The following is a 20,789-nucleotide window of genomic DNA, read 5'->3' on the forward strand; positions in this document are numbered from 1 at the left end:
GGCCGCAGGCGAGTGGCGGCCCGGGGCGGGGGGCGGGCTCTGTCTCCTGTTCCCTTCCCTCCCAGCCCCATGTTCCTGTCACGTAAAAGTGCTGAACACGTGTTAATAGAATCAGTCAGTATTTCAACAAATAGCATTTCTGATAAAATCTCCTACTCACAGCATTGCTAAAAGAATCAAAGATCCAGCCAAGCCAAAAAACGTTACGAGGTTAAGATGTTTTCCTCTTGCTGAAACGGCGTTAACAAGGGTCATTGCAGGACCCCCCGTCACGCTCTGGCTCGGCACCCACACCCCCGCTGTCACGCGCCCGCGCTGTCGGGAGAACTCAGGCCGCCTCGTCGCCCAGACGGCACACGGTCCTGGCCCCGAACGCCGTGCCTTCCGCGTGGGGCCGTGTTTCACGAGGCTGGAGACCCCGACTGTGCTGTGCTTGGCGCCCTGGGGGACAGGAGGCCGAGCGAGCCGTGTGGGAGGAGAAGTGTGGCTCTCGTCACCTGCGGTCTCTCTCAGGCTCAGGAAGTTGACAGGTGGGTGGCAGGAGCGTGCCAGCCCTCTGGCCGGCAGAGAGGGCAGAGTCCTGGTTTCGTCCGTGGTGCGTAACGTCCCATCCTCTGGTCGAAGGCCTGTCAGTGGGCAGCAGGCGTTCAGCCACGTAACGGAACTGGAGACTGAGATGGTGGTGAGGTCCGTGACCTTGAGTTGGGTGCTGTTTGTATTAGAAGTAAACGTCCCCAGGGAAGCCAGTCTGAGTAGGACGTTAGTCGCTGTTGCTGAGCCAGAGTTTTATGAATTTATGGTCTGGGTGGTGACGCCGCTGTCGCCGAGGCAGCGCCGGGTCCCAGATCTGTGTGATTAAGTGCCGGGGCGTCACGTTCACCTGTCCCAAGTCGGGCGTGCAGAGGTTAGGCCTGCCAGGCGGAGGCTGTCTTTGGTGGCCGGCCAGGCCCCTCGTCACGGGAGGGGGTCGCTGCAGGGTCTGTGCAGCGGGCGAGGAGGAGCGTGGCCGCAGCACCGGCGGCCGCCCCCCGTCCCCTGCTGTGCACTGGTGGCCGCCCCCCGTCCCCTGCTGTGCACTGGTGGCCGCCCCCCGTCCCCTGCTGTGCACCGGTGGCCGCCCCCCGTCCCCTGCTGTGCACTGGTGGCCGCCCCCCGTCCCCTGCTGTGCACTGGTGGCCGCCCCCCGTCCCCTGCTGTGCACTGGTGGCCGCCCCCCGTCCCCTGCTGTGCACCGGTGGCCGCCCCCCGTCCCCTGCTGTGCACCGGTGGCCGCCCCCCGTCCCCTGCTGTGCACTGGTGGCCGCCCCCCGTCCCTGCTGTGCACTGGTGGCCGCCCCCCGTCCCCTGCTGTGCACCGGTGGCCGCCCCCCGTCCCCTGCTGTGCACCGGCGGCCGCCCCCCGTCCCCTGCTGTGCACCGGCGGCCGCCCCCCGTCCCCTGCTGTGCACCGGTGGCCGCCCCCTGTCCCCTGCTGTGCACCGGTGGCCGCCCCCCGTCCCCTGCTGTGCACCGGCGGCCGCCCCCCGTCCCCTGCTGTGCACCGGTGGCCGCCCCCCGTCCCCTGCTGGGCACCGGCGGCCGCCCCCCGTCCCCTGCTGGGCACCGGCGGCCGCCCCCCGTCCCCTGCTGTGCACTGGTGGCCGCCCCCCGTCCCCTGCTGTGCACTGGTGGCCGCCCCCCGTCCCCTGCTGTGCACCGGTGGCCGCCCCCTGTCCCCTGCTGTGCACTGGTGGCCGCCCCCTGTCCCCTGCTGTGCACCGGTGGGCATGGCTCCTCCACCCGCAGCGGGCGGCCGCTGGGCGGCGGGCGTGCGCGGCCGTGTCGGGCGGCGGCCTGACGCCCTGGCGGTGTGGACACCGCTGCACCGGGGGTTTTACTGTCCCCGTCACCACGCCGCCCTGTCCGCTCCCCACGGGGGAGGAGCTCAGCGTGCGCCAGGCCTTCATCCTCCCCGGCGCCCGGACCACGGCCAGGGCAGGGAGCCTGTGGGGAGTGACACCCCTCGGACCCGAGCTCGGTTGTCTTGGTGACGGGCTGTTTCGCCACGTGGCTGCGGAGGGGGACGTGGCCACGTTTGGGGACTGAGGGGTCGTCGTTTTATGTGCGAAGCGACACTTCCTGGAGCTGGCTGTGCGCGTGGGTTGGCGAGCCGCCGCTCGCCCCCGTCCTTGCGGTCAGAGGCCGTGGCGCCCCGCCCCGCCTCCGGGGCCCCGAAACCCACGTGAGAGCACGGGCCGCGCCGGGAGCTGGCCCGGCGGGCTTCTCAGAGGAGTGGGCCCCGCACCAGAGGCCGCGCGGGGGGCCCAGGGCGACGTCCACGGTGGCGGGTGTCGCTGCTGCTGGGTCGCGCCCCCGGGGGGCAGCCCTCGCCACCGCGGCGCTCGTGGGGTTGAGCCCCCTGCGGCTTTGCCCCGGCTCTGCGTCTGGAGGTGGCAGCGGGGCTGAGAAACACCTGCTCTCCGTTCACCGGAGACAGCTTTCCGGGCGTTTCCGGAGGGCGTCACGTCCCCACGTGGCTCTCTCCCCAGGCTGAATACCCCCCATTCTTCCATTAGTTCCCGTGTCCACCCCCCCATCCACCTACCCCCCACCCACCTACCTATCCGCGCACCGCCCACCCACCCCTCCCGGTCTGGCGGCGTGGTCAGAATCACGCCGGACGTGCTGGCTGTGCGTGTCTGCACACGCGCGGTTGTGGGTTTGGATGTGAACGGAGTTGTTGACAAAGGTGGGATTGTTTTACGTACCGTTTTTTCACAGTAACATGGCAGGCCAGCGTTTATTTAAATTATCCCCTAAAGCCTTTCCACGATCTAAGAAGCAGGTGAGATTGTTGTAAGTTAAACGTCTGTTTTTACATCCTCTGCCCTCATATTCCACGTGGGCCACTTGGCTCTGCTCATCGTCTGGGCCGTGGCGGTGCCGCTCGGCCTCCCCGTGGGTCAGCCCGGGTGCCCGTCAGCCTCCCTGAGGCCTCTCTGGGTCAGAGCTCCTGCCTTTCTCAACCTGGTGTCCCCAAGGGACAGGGCCTGGCTCCTGAAGGGAGGCGTGGTGACCCAGCTGGGGGAGGGCTACACCTGCCAGCGTGACCGTTGGTGACTCCTGATGTCAGACGGCCCAGTCGAATTCAGATGGAGTGAGGGGGTTTAAATCCCATTATTTTCGGTGCTATGGGTGGTCACAGTGTCGGCTCAGAGAGCCCCTGGCAGCCCTCCCTGCGCTGGGGCCTGGGGCCCGGGGCCTGGTCAGGTCCAGCCTGGCGCGGAGGAGGCTGGATACCGGGTGCAGTCTGGGGGTGCCCGCATGGCACCCACTTCCTGTCGCAGCTGGCTGCCTGGAGGCAGGGTGTGGAGGGTCTTCCTGGCTCGGGTGAGACACAGCTAAGTCCAGGTCCCCATGGTCCAGGGGGCAGCACCCGAGAGCCCCTGCTCCAGGCCACGCCATTGCAGCATTGACCTCGGGCCCCGCCCTCTGCTTGCTGACAGTCAGGTCAGCCTGTTCTCTCCTCACCTGCGAATTCACTATTTTTCCCTTTGGACCAGGAGCACCTGGAGATCCTCGGCCTCCGTGGTTTCTTCTCACCTGTGACCCCAGCCGAGCTGTCTGTCTTCCCAGAGGACGGCAGCCCTGGCCTGTCCCCTGCCACTTGGCCTGTGCGTAGGGAGCTAAGTCCATGGCCACCGACATCCAGCACCAGGATTCTCAGGCCTGGTGCTTTCGGGGCTCCCCTGCTCTGAGTGCTGCACCCCCCCCCCCCCATGGCACGCAGGGGGCAGCTTGCTCTGGTAGGAAGTGTGTGCCTTGGAGTGTGCCTGGTTGCTAGTTGAATTTGGTCACACCGTCAGCCATGTCAGGGGCGACTCCAAGGACCCCTCCCCACCCCACAGCGTCGAGTCTCGGGGCTCGATGGCAGATGGTTTCGCAGGTCAGCATCCAGCCGGGGGGCCTGCGCCGAGCCTGCCGATTTTGCTCGTTTCATCAGACTGTGCCCCTGGGAGCCGCCGGTGCCCCACCTCCTGTGACCGCTCCCCCACCCAGCCCCGCCCGCTGGAGTGTCGTCTGCTCCCGGCTCTGGCTCCCTGATCAGCTTGGGGCTTCCAGAGAGTTCCGTGCGCTCTGACTGCGCCCGTGTCGGGCGCTTTCCCTGGCAGGCTGGGCATTTTTCTCACTCTGACAGTCAGGGTCATTCTGCAGCTCAGCTTTACCAAGACAAATTGGCGTGGGGGGCTCTGAGTTAAATGCCATCACTGCGTAGCAGTGAAGAGTAACAAATGGCCTGTCGTGAGAAATGACACTGAGAATTGGCCGCCCACGTTTCCTTGGATAAAATAATCAGCCAGCTACACCGACAAAGCAGAACCGCTGAGAAGCTCCCGGCCGCCTCAGCGCACAGCCGCCTTCCGTGGGCCCGGCCTCGGCTGTCCCCGAGGAGGGGGCTCGAGGCTGCGCCGGCTCTGCTGCCCTGTGTGCCTTCCATCATAGCTGAGGCGGGGTCTCGCGCTTCGAAGGCCCCTGGGGGAGAGACCATGTGTGTGTATGGAGGGCGTCTCCGAGGGAGCCCTTTGTCACGCCCATCGGCTCAGCCCGGGGCCGTTTTCGGTTGCTGGGGTGTGGAGTTGGTTCTGGAGACGCTGTCCCCCCCCCCCCCCGCCCTCCCCCAGGTGGTCGCTGCTGTGAGGAGGCCAGTTGTACTGCGTCTGTGACCTTGACCTTGCAACAGGAAAGGCGTCACAGCGGGCAGGTGGGCCTGGCGCCGGGGCGGGCCTTGCAGCCTGTGGCAGGGACCCCCCGGGAGGTTGAGTGTCCACGGCCACCATCCGGCAGAGGCGACGCCTGCTACCAGGCTCCGCGTCGGGCCTGCCAGGCAGGGCCCTGGCTGGCGAGCACACAGCCTGGGTCTGCGCAGCAGCCCCCACCCTGCGTCCCGCCCCCGCACCCCACACCAGGCGACTCTGACACCTTAATGTTCGCGCCTTCGGTTCTAAAGTTGTTTCCCTTTAATCCACGAGCTTCTCAAGGGCCCTGGCTCTGACATCTGTGCCCAAGGGCCTGCAGTGTAGGGAACACCTGCTGGATGTGGTCACACTGCCCCCGCCACGGGACAAGGGGTAAATCTGATTGGGCCATCCGTACGTGGAACGTCATTCTGCCGTAATGGGACGCCAGACGCGCAAGGCCGCACGCTGTGATGCTCTCAGTAGGAAAGGTCCGGGGGAGGCAGGTCCATGCAGGCTGCGCGCACAGACCGGTGGGCGCAGGGGCTGGCGGGGCCGGGGGCGGGGGCGAGTGCCCACGGGACGGGGCTCCCCCTGGGTGATGACAGTGTGCCGGCGTTAGCCAGTCAGGACGGTTCCCGGGCTCTCTGGGTGCCCTGGAACCCGCTGAATCATACACCACGCCTTTAAGGATGAGTCGTATGGTGTGTGAATTACCGCTCAACAAAACAAACCCCCAAACCAAAAAGGGGAACGAACGAATGAATGGGGAGGAAGAGTGCAGTTTGCGGCCACGTGCACGTGCAGGTGTGTTCCGTGAGTCCCGGCAGGGGAGCAAGGACCGGTGACCTCGTCAGGCTGGCGGGAGTCTGCTCCTCGAGGCATTCCCTGCGGGAGGCCGTGCCCTGCAGCGTGCGTTGGGGGCGGTGGCCTTGTTGCGAGGTATCTGGGGCGGTGGCCTTGTCGCGAGGCCTACGTCGCGAGGCCCACGTGCGCCTCCTGCCCGAGGCTGGCCGGGGTCGCCCTCCCCGTTTGCCTCTGCTGTGAGCAGACCCTGCGCGGAGCGCGACGGTGGCGGCTCCTCAGCCACGCCTCAGTGTGGCTCGGGCGTCGAGGCCGCGCCACCTGGCAAGCGAAATGGGGGGGACGGTGGCTGTGGCGTGCGCACGAGTATCACGTGTCACCCGCGCCTCCGAGTGCTTCGTGGGGAGCAGCCGAGAACGTGGGCAGTGGGCCAGGGGCTGGGGCCACACCCTGACCCGCCGGCCGCAGCTGGGCTGTCGCTGCTGTGTCTCGGCACCCCATTTTCCAAGGGGTACAGTCAAGGTGACAAAAGAGTTGTGCCAGCGGTTAAATGAGTTAATACATTTAAAACATGTAGAAGAGCGCCTACCCCATAATAACCATTCAATAAACGTTAGCAATTATTGTAATTACTGTCATTTTTACCCACTTAAAACTCTCTAAATATATTCTAGGCCAAATGTTTCCTCTCTTAAAGAACATTTTCCTTGCAAAGATGCTATGCACAGTTGCAAAATCAAACAAAAGTAAATAAAATAAAAAATAGGATACACAATTTTTTAAACACGAGCGTCTTGCTGGATGACAGCAGTTTTTGTGAGGGTCTAAAATTAGTTCAGAAGTTTGATAAGCCATTTCAGTTAGGCATCTGCTTTGCATTCTAAAACTTTTAAGTTGTTTCCTCATTAGGTTTTTGTACTTGGAGATTATGTAGGCCCGTAGCCTGTTCTTTCTTCCGAGCACGGCTGCGTTTCTTGGGCCTTTCTCTGAGTATTGGTTTTGGAGCCTCTGACCTTGGAAACTGGTTTTTAGAGGAATTACTGCTAATGCATATGTAAACATCTTTGGAGTGGGATTTAAAAAATGTTGAGAAAACTTTCAGATCTCTGTCAGGAATAAGTAACACATTTAGGTTCTCTCTTATTAGAATGTGAAATGCCCGACAAGCCATCATTTACAATATATTAATTATGTTAATTAATCGGAGAGGATTCAGACTATTAATTACCTGCAACTAATTAGGTGTTAAGATCGAGAATCATTAAGTGGTGAGGTAGGAGACGACTGTCGTTGGGTGAGAGCAGGAAATGGGACGTGCGTGGTCCCTGGCCGTGGCGCGCCCAGCTGACCGCTCCCCGTGTCTCCCACGCCCCGTGCAGAGGAGGACGATGCGGACGCCGCCGACGTGTCCCGCGTGCCCGCAGACGCGCTGCACAGCGTGGAGGCCGACACGTTCTGGTGCGTGAGCAGGCTGCTGGACGGCATCCAGGTGAGCGCGCGCGGGGGGCGGGGGCGGGGCCTGCTGCTGGGACAGCCCACACCCCCAGGGTGCCCGGCGCGAGGAGGGGTGTCCTGTGACTGGGGGGGCGCGGGGCAGGGTGCCGGGCGAGCGGGTTCAGCCCGCAGGGTCTGGTGCCGGCGGTTCCCGCCTCCCTGCTCTGTCGCCTGCGACTCCGAGCGCTGCTGGCACCGAGTGTGTGCTGTCACCTCACCTGTGACCGGCAGGGCTGGGCGGCCAGGGATCTGGGTGCTCCATGGACCCCACTGTGCCTGGCCGCAGGGGGAGGCAGGACGGAGGGAGGCCGCGGCCTGTGGTTGGGGCTCTGCTGGCTTTCTGGTCCCCTGGGTCTGACTCTGGCATTGTCGCAGAAAAGGCACAGGTATCCCAGGGCCAGGGGTGCTCATGGAAACTGGGGGATGAATCCTCTGTGCCTGGGAAGGACGCTGCCTGTAGGTACAGAGCAGGAACGAGGACTGGAGCCTCGCGATGGCCCCCACGTGGACCACGCCTGCCCCGGGCTCCTTCACGCCTGCGTGCCTGTCCCAGACCCCGGCTTTGCGCTGGACTCCGCCCCCTCTGCGCTGGGCCCCGCCCCCCTGTGCTAGACTCCGCCCCCTCTGCGCTGGGCCCCGCCCCCTCTGCGCGCTGAGACCAGCCCTCTGTGTGCTTGCTGGGCGCTGCCCGCTTCGTGCTGGGTGCCACTTGCTTTGCGCTGGGTTCTGCCTTCTGCACGCTGGGCTCCGCTCCCTGCACGCTGGGTGCTCCCTGCTTCGTGCTGCGTTCCGTCCGCTGCGTGCTGGGCTCCCCCGGCTGCTCGCTGCACCCTGCACCGGGGAAGCACAGGGAAGTAACGGCGGAGACCTCCGTGAGGAGCAAGCCTGGGATGGAGGGGAGACGCGTACGGGTGGCATTACAAGGCCCGAGACATGCGCCCCTGGTACCCGTACATGGGATGGAGTGAGACTTGGAGGAGGGACGACCACCTTTGCTGACAGGCGGGAAGAGCCAGGGGCGGGGTTCTGGTCCATGGAGGCTGCCGAGGGACCACACGTCCAGGGTTCATTCCCAGGGTTCATTCCCGTCGCTCCGCCGGAGCAAGTCCTTTGCAAAGATGGCCGCCACCGCGGGGAGGCTTTGCACAAAAGGTCCATGTCCTGCCGAGGTCCCTTTCATCCCGGGTCAAAGGAGGACCCTTCCACCTGAGAGGAGAGGAGCTGTGATGGGGCCGCTGGTCATCTGCGTTTCCCACGGGAGTCTGGCTTTTCCTGGGCCATCAACATAGTGGCCTTTGCTGGTGCCTCTCCTCGGACAGGTCTCAGCTAAGCTATCAGGTTCAAGATGGGCAGAGTAAGGCTTTGATAAGATGCAGTCTCAAGGAGTAGGCCCTGTGGTTTAATCTGCGTAAATGAGCCGGCCGTGGAAGGAAGCGTTGCAGGTTCACGTCACCCTAGGTAATTTAGGATTTGACAGAGGAGGGAGAAGCCCTTCCCGTGGCCGGAGACCTGCAGCCTCGTGTCCGGAGGCCGCTGCCACCCGGCTTTCTGTGCGGCAGAGGGAAGCGTGCCTGCCACAGACAGGTTTCGGCCCACACACCATTTATCATTTCCCTGCTTCGTAAATATTTTCATATTTTCCAGGCTTTCTCCACAAACGTTAAGACTTTTTTCCCCTGAGAAAAGGAATTGAGCAATGTGAAACTTTATAAATTTCAAATGTCACTTCTCTGATCGTGAGTGATGGAACTTTTGCCATTTAAATACAAGATTATCCGGCTTCTATTTGTACACAGAAGCCGCGGCACAATGCAATCGATGCTGGCTTTTCATTTTTCACCGGAGGCTTGTCGTCTGATGGAATGGTTTCTCGCCCAGGGTGACACATGGGCACGGCGCTTCCCTGGTGCACGTGTTTACAGCGCGCAGCGGGACGGGGCGGCCATCCGTCTTCCTCCCCAGTGGCTGTGATGGTTCCCACGGCGGGGGGTCCGGGGAGGTCCGCCGTCATGCCCTTAGGTCAGGCCACCCCGTGAGCCCAGACAGCGCCTCTGGGGACATTTCAGCGTGTGCAGGTACTGCTGCCATTTTAAGTCGGATGACATGGCAATAGGAACCGATTTGAAATCCAGAGGAAACACAGACCACGTCCGCGGCTTTGGCGCCGCGGCAACCCATCCCGGCTGTCGGCTGCCTGCGTCTGGACTCGCGTCCTGGCCCCTGCCGCTGCCCTGGCCCCTCCACGCTCCCAGAGCGGCGGGACCTGCCCTCCTCGGGCGCCCTTTTCATCACATCCCTGTCCTGGTTGGAAACCAGCGAAGACACTCACGCTCGGTTTCGTTAAGCGCAGACCCTCAGCCCGGCCTTCGCCAGTTCTTCTCTGCTTCTGATGAAGTTCAGGTTTACTCGTCGTGTTGCGCTAACAGCCCATGGCTTTGCCAGAGCGGCTTCAGGAAGTCACCGTCGCTGGGCCGAGATGGTGACCTCACGGGGAATGGTGGGACTAATCGTGACTGGTACGGGGTCACAGCGTGCGTGACGGTGAGACCCACCGTGGTTCACTTCTGAGAAGACGTCTTCCGGGCACTCAGCTTTCATTACCCAGTTCGCCTCTTAGTGATTCTTTCACGTACAAATGAAGTTTCTTGAAAAATGTACCTCATTCAGTTCACAGCTCCAACAGTTGCACCAAGAGCGTTTCTTGAAGAAATCTCCGTTTTGGGGGACACATGTGTCCTTCCCATCTCGCCACACAGAATATCGGAATATTGGATATTTACCCGAGCGTGAGGTTTGACATGATATTAATCATAATGTTAGGAGCTTGTCCTGCATCATCAAATATGTCCTCAAGTGAAATTGCCTTTTTTCCCTTCTTAACTGTGTCTGGAGGGAGGAGAGCCGTTTGGCAGCACCGCCTCGGTCCACGCCATGGCGGCGCGGTCACTCACCGCCCCTCGCGCGCCCTCCGCGCAAATGCCGACGCTGACGAAGGTGAACAGCGTCTCGGTCGTCCTCACAGATCGCTTGAAAGGTCTCAGGGACCCAGCAGTTGGCCGGCCGCCGTGGAGGGCCGCTGCCCCGGAGGGGTGTTCTCATAGCACGGCCCCCGAAGATGAGATCGCAGCCGCCAGACGGCAAAATGGAGCGGCGTGCACCAAGGGGGGCAGGGGACTGCGCCCCAGGGACTCGCGATCCCGGGACAGTGACGTGAAAGGAGCCCCACACCGTTCGGATGCTGAAGGATAGAGGAGGCTAAGTTGAAAACGAGGAACAAGACTCTGATAAAAGAGCTCGCAGATTGTGAAAAGGAACCCAACAGACCTCCAGCGACCACGATTATAGGTGGTGAAATTTAAAATTCATTAGACACAGCAGAAGAGAGAATTAGTTAAAACAGAATGAGAAAGTTCCTGCGTAGGCAGCACAGAGCCATAATAAAAATGTGACAGTGACGTTAGGACGTGAGAGAGTGAGAAGATAGGTCCAGAGAGCGAAGCTGTACCAGGGCAGCCGGCACGTCACAGCGCTTACCAAACGCATTGTCCCTGACAGTCAGCAAACACAAACGTCTCAAGAAAGAGGAGTTAAAGCGTCACACGGAGACGTGACGGTCTCGCAGGAAGGGCCAGCGACCTCCAGCCGAAACACGTGGCCCGTCAGATGGCAGACGCCCGCCATGCACAGAGGCCAGGGGGAGCGGACGGGGGGTCGGTGCCCCGAAGGGAAGTCTCCGTGGAGCCAGGTCGGATTCTAGAACGAGCCGCCCAGGGCCGCGTCTCAGGCTGTCACCCGAAACACGGAGCACGGAGCGGAACGGAGGGAAGGGGCCGGAGAGACGCAGCAGGCGGACACCGGCCACAGCCACGGCCGTGCGGCCGTGCGGCGCTCGTGTCGCGCCGAGACGGAGTCGGTTTCGAGGCAGAGAGCGTGATTCGGGACAGAGCGTCCCTGCCCAGTGATCAGTGACGATTCACAGCGGACGTGTGTGCACACAAGGGCCACTCGTGAGTGCAGGTGGCGCGGGGAGGAGAGCGAGGCTGAAGTCCGGCGGGACCCCTAGTCGACGCTCCCCTGCCAGACGCCGGTCCAAGTTCACCGAGCGCGTCAGCCGGCGTTGCCTCGGTTTCCCTGCGGCGCGCCCGTAGGGCTCCCGGCCCGGGACGGGGAGATGGCCGAGCTGGAATCAGGCCTGCGCAGTCTGGCTACGGTGTCCCTGCCTCGGCCATCAGTAGGTCACACTGACGATAATCGGTGATGTGACGAGAACTCTGGGCAACCGAGTTAGTGCGCTCAGGCCGCTGGCCCTCTCCCAGCCCCCAGCTGCAGCACCTAGAGGGGTCGTCGTTTTCTGGCGTGCAGGGACAGCCATAGAAACGGCCACACCAGCAGTCACACAGGAGCCACTCCCTTTTGGGGGTGATTTTGGTGTGGTCTCAGACTCCATCTAAGCCACTTCTGGCCCGGGGACTGTTTCTTTACAAAGGACGGCGTTACAGCAGGGTGTGGGCAGCGGGGCCTTGGGAGGACAGTTTCAGACGTGGCTTTCTGCCCTGGAGCCCTCCGCGCCCTCCCCTGGGGAAAGGCCGGGCGTCCAGTCCCAGCCCCAGGCCAGGGCGGCCTCCCGAGCCTTTCAGGGGACTGCTCCCGGCTCCCGGCTCTCGCTAGTCTCTCATCTCACTAGGGACGCCCCTGCCCCTGCCGGGGCTGCCGGTGAGCAGGTGCTCTGTGAATTACGGCTGCCATGTTTCCTGGCCGGAAGTCACGCTGTCACTCTGAGATTCACTGCTTAGCAGGACAGCGTCTGAGTGGGAAAGAACCGTTGCCTTTTATAATTAGTCATTTACATTTTCTCTCCTCGGGGAGGAATTACTCAAGTCCGAGAACTGGCCGGTGGCACAGAGGTGACGGGAATATTGGGGAAAGTGACTGCGTCATCTTGGAACCGGTCAGAGAAGAGGCCGGAAGCGTGGGCGTGCAGTGGCTCAGTTGGAGATGGCGGGGACGGCCAGGCCCATGACCGGTGACCGGAGTGGACGCTGTCCTGGGGGTGGGGCGTCCCTCAAATACAGTGCGTTAGCAATCGAAGATACCGCCCGCAGGGATAAAGGGACAGAGCTGTCGCAGGAGACCGGAGTCCGCCCGGGAGCCCTTGGAGAGGCTCATGCTCCCAGGAGGAGGAGGGCCCAGGGCTCGGAAGGCGGCCGGGACTGTCAGCAGCGAGCCCGGCTAGAGCCTGGAGGCGGCCTGGGGCCCTGGCCATCGCCGTGTGAGTTCGCAGGAGAGGGAACCGCACGGGGACGTGTCTGGTGCTTGGGAAGGTGGCAGAGCGACTGCTCGTCCGGCCCCGAGGTGGCTCGTGTTGCGTCGTCGAGAGGTGACCGTGCGGCTGTCCCCTGGCCCCAGCGTGCGTGGGGAGCAGACGCGCACGTGCCTTCCCGCCTCGCACCCCTGCCGGGTCGCGCTCTCGGGGAAGACATGGCGACGGGGACGTGGAGCCCCGTCCGTAAAACCGAGCACTCCCGGAGGCACCGTCCGAAGGTCGTGAAACAGGTAAGAATGTGACGGGCTGCAGCTGAAGATCCATTAAGGACAAGTCATAGAGCAGAGGTGAAATACGAAAATTGGAAAAAAATTCCATTCCGACAGCAGTGAAAACTGTGAAACACACGTTGTTGCCTGAATGAAGAGTTTGTCCCTTTGGCTACCAGGGAGTACCCCGCTGTGACCGCGTCCCCGCCGGCTTCTCTGGCCTCCAGCTGGGGAGAGCCCTGGCTGCTTCCAGCCTTCGACCGGTGCGGATGAGGCTTCTGAGGGTGCTCACGTGCCGTCTTGCACTGAAGAGGAATTTTCATTCAGAAGGCTGCTCACCTTCCCTTTCCTTTGTTTGATCAGTCTAAGCAACAAATGTAACTGTGCCCCGCCCCCAGTAACTCCCACCCTTTGTAACACTTTGTAACTGCCAGTAACCCATAGCAACTTTCACCCTTTGTAACACAATGTAACTACCTGCAACTGTAGCAACTCCCACCGCTTTGTAACAGTCTGAGGACAGATTAACCCATCAGCCCTTGCCAAATAAGTTCTCTATAAGCAATGTTGCAGCTGAGCTCGGGGCCCAGATCTCCAGAGCGCCAGCTCCTCTGAGACCAACGGCGTAATAAACCCGAGTTCTCCAACTCTCCGCGTGCTGCTTGGTTTCTCGCTGCTCTGATTTTGGATCTTCTGCAACAGTGTGTTTCGTTTTTCTTGGGTCACACCTGCAGGCGGACTGCCCGGGTCATGGCGTGGGAGTGTAGTTAACATCGTGAAAGCAGCCAGTGCTTGCCTGGATGGGCCGTGCTCTCTCATGCACCTGACAGTGGGGCGAGGTCTCTCCGCCCCCCTCAACCCTCCCCGCCCTGCCCTCACACACTGCATTCCCTGGTGGCAGTCCTTGGTCAAGATGTATACGTTTTGAGAATATCTTTTCCCAAGTTTTTGGCTTATCACTTTATTATTTTTTTTTACCAGTGTTTTCTGAAGAGCAGACAATTTTAATTTTGATGAAATCTCATTTATTTATTTATTTTCTTACTTACTTATTTGTTTTTTTGTGGTCATAGTTTTCTGCGTACTAACAAAAAATCCTTTGCCAGCTGCCAAGATGCCAAGGTATTCTCTCGTGTTTTTCTTCTGGAAGCTTTGTAATTTTGGTTTTTACTTCTGCGTCTGTGATTTAGCGTGACTTAAATTTTTCTGCATGGTGTGAGAAAGGCATCATGGTTCATTTTTAAAAGCTATTTTCCTAGTTAACACACAGCACTGTTTCTTGAAGAGTTTTGTTTCTGGATTGGATTGCTTTGGCCTTTTTTCTGAAAATCAGATGATGATCTTACCTGTGGTGTCAGCTGTAGATCCCCTTATCACGGAGGTTCTTGAGGGTGTAAATTCCACAGGCGGGGCCTGTGTTTCTAATAAGCCTGCTGGCTGATTTTGAAAGGTCTTTATGTTTGAGGAATACTGGCATTGAACAGAATTAGAGGTTGAGGAGAGAGGTCCAAAGGCTTGGTCGAAGAAGAACGGGAAGACTGGTCACAGTTTGCTGCGTCTTCTAAAAAATTATATGAATCACTGCTTTGTTAAATGCTTTTTCTTCTGTTGAGATGATCATCTGATTTTTCAAAAATTCTGTTAATGTAGTGACGCACATTGAGTAAATTTTTATGGCTAAGCCAGGCTGCATCGCTGAGATAAACTCCACTTTGTCATGAAATACAAGCCTTTGTACATATTTCTAAATTTCCTTTGGTAACGTGTGTTGGAGGATTTTCACATCTCTGTTCTCGAGTGTTGTCTTCCATTTTCTTTTCTTCCGATGTCTTTCTCAGTTTGGCGTTAGGGAAGGGGTGGCCTCCCGAAGGGCTCCTGTAATTTCTGAAAGCGTTTGTGTAAGACTGGTCTTATTTCTTCCTTACCTATTTGATTGGACTCCAACAGTGAAGCCGTCTTGGCCTGGACCTTTCTTAGTGGGAAACTTTTACCTGTGAATTCAATTTCTGCTCTGGGCGGGGCTCCAGATTTTCTATTTCATTTCTTGTCAGTTTTAATCGTGTCTTTTAAAGAATTTGGCCATTGTGAACAAGGTGTCTAACTTTCTGACATATTGTTGTTTACAATGTTCCCCAACGCTTTTAACGTCTGTGGGAACCGCAGCGATGTCTTTCGTCCTGATGTCGGTGGTTAAACTTACCGGTGTCTGTTTCGAGATCTGTCACAGGGTCTGGCTGGGTGAGTGCTTCCTGTGTCCTTGCAAAGAACGTACGTTCTGCGTTGTTGGCGGAAGTGTCTGTCAGCGTCATGTCGTGGTGGATGACGTGGTGGTTCCATTTCTCTCTGCCCTGACTGACTTCGGTCAGCGGCTGAGCGAGGAGGGCTGTGGAAGCCCCGCCGGGAACGGGTCATCTGCTGCTCGCCTTAGGCCTGTCAGGTGTCGCCTCACGTGATTTGAATCCCGCTTATCAGCTGCATCCTCGTGGAGGGTCGTTATGTTTCCTTGATGAATCTGAGTTTATTACTTATGTTTATCGTTTACTCTTACGAAACCGCCCTCATTCCTGCTGGCTGTGCTCCTGCCCTGGGGGACAGTCATCCGATGTTAATAAAACAATTGCAAGTTCCTGTGACGATGGCTCTTGGCTCATCCCTTTGCTTTTAATCTGTTGGCATCGTCTCGTTTACAAAACCCTTATTGTAGTTGGATTTTGCGCCACCTTTTTAGCGTGCGTTTGGTTCATAGACATTCATGTGATGTTTCCAATGTAGTTATTTATACGGCTGGGGTTCAGGCTGCCATTTTGTTATTTATTTTCTATTTGTTTCATCATCTCTTATTTGCTCCTTTTTCCTACCTTTTTTTTGGATGAATTGAGTGTTCTTTGTTGTTATTTTTTTTTAATTAATGAACTGTTTTTCAGAGCAGTTTTAGGTTTACAGAAATACTCAGCAGAAAGTACAGAGAGTCCTAGATACTCCTACACACACACACACACACACACAGCTGCTCGTATTAGCATCTTGCGCTCATCTGGTGCTTTTGCTACAGTCGATGAGCCAATCTCGACATGTTATTATCATCGACTACGGTCCAGAGGTTCCATCAGGGTCCCCCCGACCCTGTGCATGCCGTGGGTTCTGGCACACGTGTAGCGACGCGTGTCCACCACTCAGTACCACACAGGGCAGCTCCCCTGCCCTCGGAACCGCCAGGCCCCTGGCGACCACTGTCTTCTTCCCGCCCGCGGTTTTGCCTCTTCCAGGATGTCACTGACCAGAGCCGCGCAGCTCGGCGCCGCCTCAGACCGGCCCCCTCCCTCAGCGTCGTTGGGTTTCTTCCCTCCGGCTCCCTGACCGTCTCCCCTCCTCCCCGCCGTGGTCTGCGGCTCCCTGCAGCCTCCCTGCAGGCCGCAACGCTGCCGCGTGCTGCGGGTCGGCCAGCGTCTGAGGACAGCGGCCAGCACGCCCCTGTCCTCCGAGGGGTGGGCCGCAGGGCCACGGCTGCTCTGTCGGGGCTGGACGGGAGCCTCCACTCCGCCACTGCCCCGTGGCTGGTGTCGCCGTGGGAGCTGGGGAGTGGGAGGGCTCCCACCTTACGCGGACAGCGCCCAGGCCCTTTGACAAATTCGCCCCCCCCCCCCCCCCCCCCCCCCGTGCCCTGCGGAAGAGCCCCTCCTCCCCGCATTTCACGGACGAGCACATGGGCGAGCAGAGGAAGCCGGCGGGCGGGGCGCGAGGGGCGGGCCAGCTGCGTTTCACAGCTCTCGCCTGGAATGTCGCCGGGGACGTGCCACAGACCGCTGCCCCTGGCCTGGTCCTTCTCCCTCTCCTCCGAGACTGACGAAGACACGCGGGTGGAGTTTTACGGCGCCCGTGAGCTTGGAGGGACAGCTGACGTGAGAGGCGACGTCGTCAGGACTCGGAGTGGGCTCCGCTGCCCGGAGAGCCGGCGAGAGCCACGCAGAGGAGTGAGCCACGGGGAGCGCGCGAGGCGCTCGGGCAGCGTGGGCGCACTGCGTCCTCCGAGGGATGCTCTCCGCGCGGTCTTGCCTGTGTTACGGCATTGCCGTCGTGACCGACAGCCACGCCCCCGGGCCCCGTCTGTTGCTCTGCACCTCGCGGCCAGAGTCGTCTGTTTGTAGTTGAGCCTCGTCACTGTGGCGGCCCCCCGTGTCCAGGTCGCTGGCCTCGTTCTGTGCCGTCCTCCCCCGCCCGGCCACCAGCCCCGGGACGGCCCCCTCTCGCCTCTCCCCAGCTGCACCCCGGGCGGTGCCGTGCTCCCGAAGGGGCTGCCCCCTCTGTGCGGCAGCTCAGCCCGTGTCCTCAGCGCGGTGTTCGGGCCAGGTCCCCCTCGGTGCTGGACGGCCGGGCCCCAGGTCCCGTGGCCCCAGGTCCCGCGCGTTTGCATGTGACCAGCCGTCCTCTCTCTGACCCGCGGAGCCCTCTTCGTTTCTCCCGTCGCTGCCGGGGGTGGGGCCCGTGAGCTCCCGGGGTCAGCGAGGGCGGCACCCGGCGCGTGGCAGCGCGGGGTGGGCGGGGGTGGGGGTGGGGGTGGGCGTGGCCTCGACGAGGGGCGGGGCCTGGGGCGTGGGCGTGGCGTCGACGCGGGGCGCGGTGTTCCTCTGCGCCATCCGTGTCCTCGTGGTCCCGGCGCCGCCGCCCCGTCGCGCCTTTGCTCTCGGCCGTTTCCTGGGCCGGCGCTCCGGGCGGCGTCTGGATGGGGGGCCGCGTGGCGTCCCGAAGGCGAGTCGGGCAGGACCCCGGTCTGGTGCGAGGCGCCGCTGGAGCCTTGCTGGGCGGTGGGCACTGTCCCCCCCTCCCCGCTCAGCACGTCCGTCCCGTGCCCTCAGAGCCTTGCTGGGCCCTGGGCAGGACGGCCTGGACCGGCTCAGCTGACCGCAGCGCCCCCACCTCGCTGGGCACTGCCATCCGAGCCCCGTCTTGTCGCAGCTGTCTGAAGGCTGGCCTTCGGGCCGGCCCAAAGCCAGAACAGCCAGGCCACTCACGTCACGCTTTCTGGGTTCTTCCGGAAGACAGACCGTCGTTTCCTGTGGGCCCTTGGGTACTGCTGCTCGCTTGGATTTCCAGGGGAACCCACCTCCCCTACCCGGGTTCTGAGCAGATTGAGGAATAAAACAGTGGCAGAGGGAGAGCGGAGAAGAGCTTTTACTTCTTCTAAAGGGGAAGCTTGAAGTCCCGTCTTCGTGTGAGAGCTGAACAAACTGGCCGACCGTCCCAGGGCGACTCGGGCCCACGCCGCCCATCCCGCAGGCCCGGGGGCGGCCGCCTCGCAGAGGCGGGAGGAGGGCGGAACCCCCCGGCCGTGTGTCCTCCCAGGCTTAGCCGTCGATACGCTGCCCTTTGGGGTGAGTTCTGGGGGCAGAGAAAGTGCAGGGGCGGCCCCGACCGGGTTCTCTGCACTCGGAAGCAACCCCAGGGTTAGAGGGCGTCGCCTCCTCGCTCCCCCTCCAGCTGGGCGTGAATGACCATCAGGTCCCCGGTCAGCCGGGGGCACGGCCTTCCTCCGACAGGGCGAGGAGGGAGGCCCAAGTCCCTCAGGACAGGCTGTCCCCTGTGAAACCCCTGCTCCTTGGGTCTCCTCCTGGGACCGGTGGGGTAGAACGTCACTGCAGTGTGTCAGAATCGACCATTAAATCATCCTCCAGGCCTCTGCCTGAGCGCCGAGTGAGGCACCTGGAGGCAGCCCCGGTGGGGGGACGGAGGGGGCCAGTGTTCCTCTCTGGCCGGCCTGTCCTTGTTGGGGGCCCGCCGGTCCCGAGCACCTGCTGGCCTCGGCCCTCCACACACAGCCTGCGGGCGTTGTGGCCCGGAGGCCGCAGAGCCGTCCTGGGGGCAGCAGCACACCCCGTTCCGCAGGCCCTGGAACCGGAGCCCGCGGGCCACGTTGCTCGTCAGGGCTCGTGAGTGACAGAGCCCAGGTCTGCCCGGCTCGCCGCTGCCCCCGGACACCCCTGCTGGTTTTCCTGTCTGAGTTCACAGACAGTGGTCACACGTCCACTCGTCCCCCAGGCAGTGACCCCGTCACGGGCCCTCGGACTGTCAGCACGGTGGGGCTCGCTCGTTACCGGGCGGGGTCGCCCTTCTTCATACACGTCCCTGCAGTGAGCCGAACCCGTCGGTGCCCGTGACCGTGAATAGCTTTCGTGGAGAGGGGCACGCTGGCCCCCGACATCGGGAAGGGGTGCGCCCCGCCACGTCAGAGTCAGACTGGACGCCGTGCCCGAGGGCAGTGTGCCGCAGCCAGGCCGGCGGGCACCCCTCGGGCGGTGCGTCCCTCCGCGGGGACCGCGCCCACCGTGCCCCTCGCCGCCGCCCCTTGGGGAGGAGCGTCCTTTTCCGGTGCGTGTGATGCTCGCTGTTCTTTTTCCCTCAGGACAACTACACCTTCGCCCAGCCCGGGATTCAGATGAAAGTGAGAATGTTGGAGGAGCTCGTGAGCCGGATCGACGGTAAGCCAGTCCCGGGGCCGGCCGAGGCGGCGGGGGCCCCGGCTCGGAGTGGGCGGCTCCCGGGCCCTCTGTGATGGTGACAGCGTCGGGGGCAGCGCGTCACGTTACACGGAGGGGTACGTGCACCCCGAAGCCGGCGGCGGCCGCCCTTATCGCGCCCGGTGACGGCCCTGGTCCGGGCGACAGCACGGCCGTCCGCGGCTGCCCTTTGGCTCTGTTCCCTGCCCCACACACCGCTCAGCTGTCAGGGATGCTGGCTTGATTTCTCCATGGAATCCAGTTAATTACCAAGCCTGGAAATGACATCTTGCACGTTACAGGAAAATTAGCGTGCGCGCTCCGGCCGGTGTGGGCTGCGCGTTGACGCCGCGCAGGTGGGGGCTCCGCCGGCTTTTTACCGTCAGCCTCAGAGCGGCGCTCGCGCGACCTGCCGGCTGCCGCGCCGCAGGGGCAGAGCCCAGTGAGAGGCGGTCGCGCTGCCGTTCCAGGCGTGGCCTCCCGGGAGTTTGATGAGTCAACGAGCAGAGTGTTAACAAAGCGACGCGTTGCAGAACCGGACGTGGGTCCGTGATGCCCGCCGGCCAGCGGCGAGGTCCGAGAGGAGACGCTCTCGTCAGGATCCCGCGCGCGGCAGCCTGGCGGTGGCTTCCCGAGCGCGCAGGAAGCCGCCCCGGCTCGCGGAGCGGACGTGGCCAGCACCGCCACCGCCGCCGCGTGCCCGCACACCCATGGCCCCAGCCGTCCCCGTCGCCAGGGGCGCCGGGCGTGGGCAGGACTGACCGACGGTGTCCGACGGGGCCGCGTGGGTCATAAACGCCGCGCCGCCGTCGGGTCTGGTCGTCAGCTACGTCTCGGGGTCGTCCTCAGTGCCTGCGTCGCGAAGCCTCACGCTTCTCCCCCGAGCCGTGTGATCCAGCACGTCCAGCCGCCTCTCAGCCGTCCGCTCAGGACGCTGGCCTCCGCGTGTGCAACGGCGTTTCTGCACGTTCGGCCTGAGGTCCCCAGTGAGACCGCTTTCGGGTTTGCTGAATTTGTTTCCCGACCAGCAGCTCCAGACTGTGCCCAGTCTCCTCTAGTTCTCTGAAATACGCTTTGCCGTTGGTGCCTGTCACCGGTGAGGGTGGGCCCGGCCAGGGCGTAGACAACCCCTAAACCGCAGCAGCGTCCGCGGGGCCGGCCGGGGGCTCTGCCCTGTGATGTCCGCGCAGCACTTCTGTGACGGAGGGAAAGGGTTTGGGGATCGCGCACTGGCAGGCGGTGTCTCCAGCAGAGACTGACCGGTACCCAGGTCTCTGCTGCGTTTCATTGGCCGAATCGAGTCACGTGCCGCAGCGCGGGAGGAGGGGGCGTGCCTCGGGGTGGGGGGGCCTCGCCCCGCACTGTGTGGTGCATCTTCTGTGACCTAAGATGATGTCTATGTAAACGAAATACTCCCCGCATCTTTTGTTTAAAGAAACCGCGAGGACCTATTGTTGTTTTCAAAAGGAACATTTACAGTAGTCGGTTTCGGCAGAGGTATAAACCCGCGATGTCCAAGCCTGTTTTTTTCAGAAGTCCTCGAATCGGATCGCGGAGAGCTGCCCCACAGATGAGTGACTCGTCCCGCGGGGCTGAAGGCGGCACGAAGGGGGCCAGTGGGTGGTCACGGGCGGGTGGACACCGCACGGGGCTGGGGGCAGGCGCGCGGTCTGCCCCCGAGGCCCGGAGCCGGTGCTGGATCTGCAGCCCCAGGAGGGGCGGGCTCAGAGGGGCGCGGCGGTTCGCGCGGCTC

At 61.8% G+C, this 20,789-nt stretch overlaps 1 protein-coding gene across 5 annotated transcripts in view; it reads left to right on the plus strand.

Annotated features, from left to right (window-relative positions):
* The window catches only part of TBC1D22A (TBC1 domain family member 22A), a 167,989-nt gene that overhangs the window by 97,570 nt on the left and 49,630 nt on the right, over positions 1-20,789 (plus strand). For 4 of the 5 annotated variants that reach the window (XM_016126740.2, XM_036237691.1, XM_036237689.1 and 1 more), the window contains 2 exons: positions 6,899-7,008; positions 18,943-19,018. In XM_016126740.2, the coding sequence (XP_015982226.2) occupies positions 6,899-7,008; positions 18,943-19,018 (186 nt within the window). The remainder of the gene's footprint in view (positions 1-6,898; positions 7,009-18,942; positions 19,019-20,789) is intronic. The other variant, XM_036237690.1, reaches the window with a different exon arrangement.

The sequence above is a fragment of the Rousettus aegyptiacus genome, unplaced genomic scaffold, assembly GCF_014176215.1.
Source record: "Rousettus aegyptiacus isolate mRouAeg1 unplaced genomic scaffold, mRouAeg1.p scaffold_m13_p_2, whole genome shotgun sequence".
In the NCBI taxonomy this organism is placed as follows: Eukaryota; Metazoa; Chordata; class Mammalia; order Chiroptera; family Pteropodidae; genus Rousettus; species Rousettus aegyptiacus.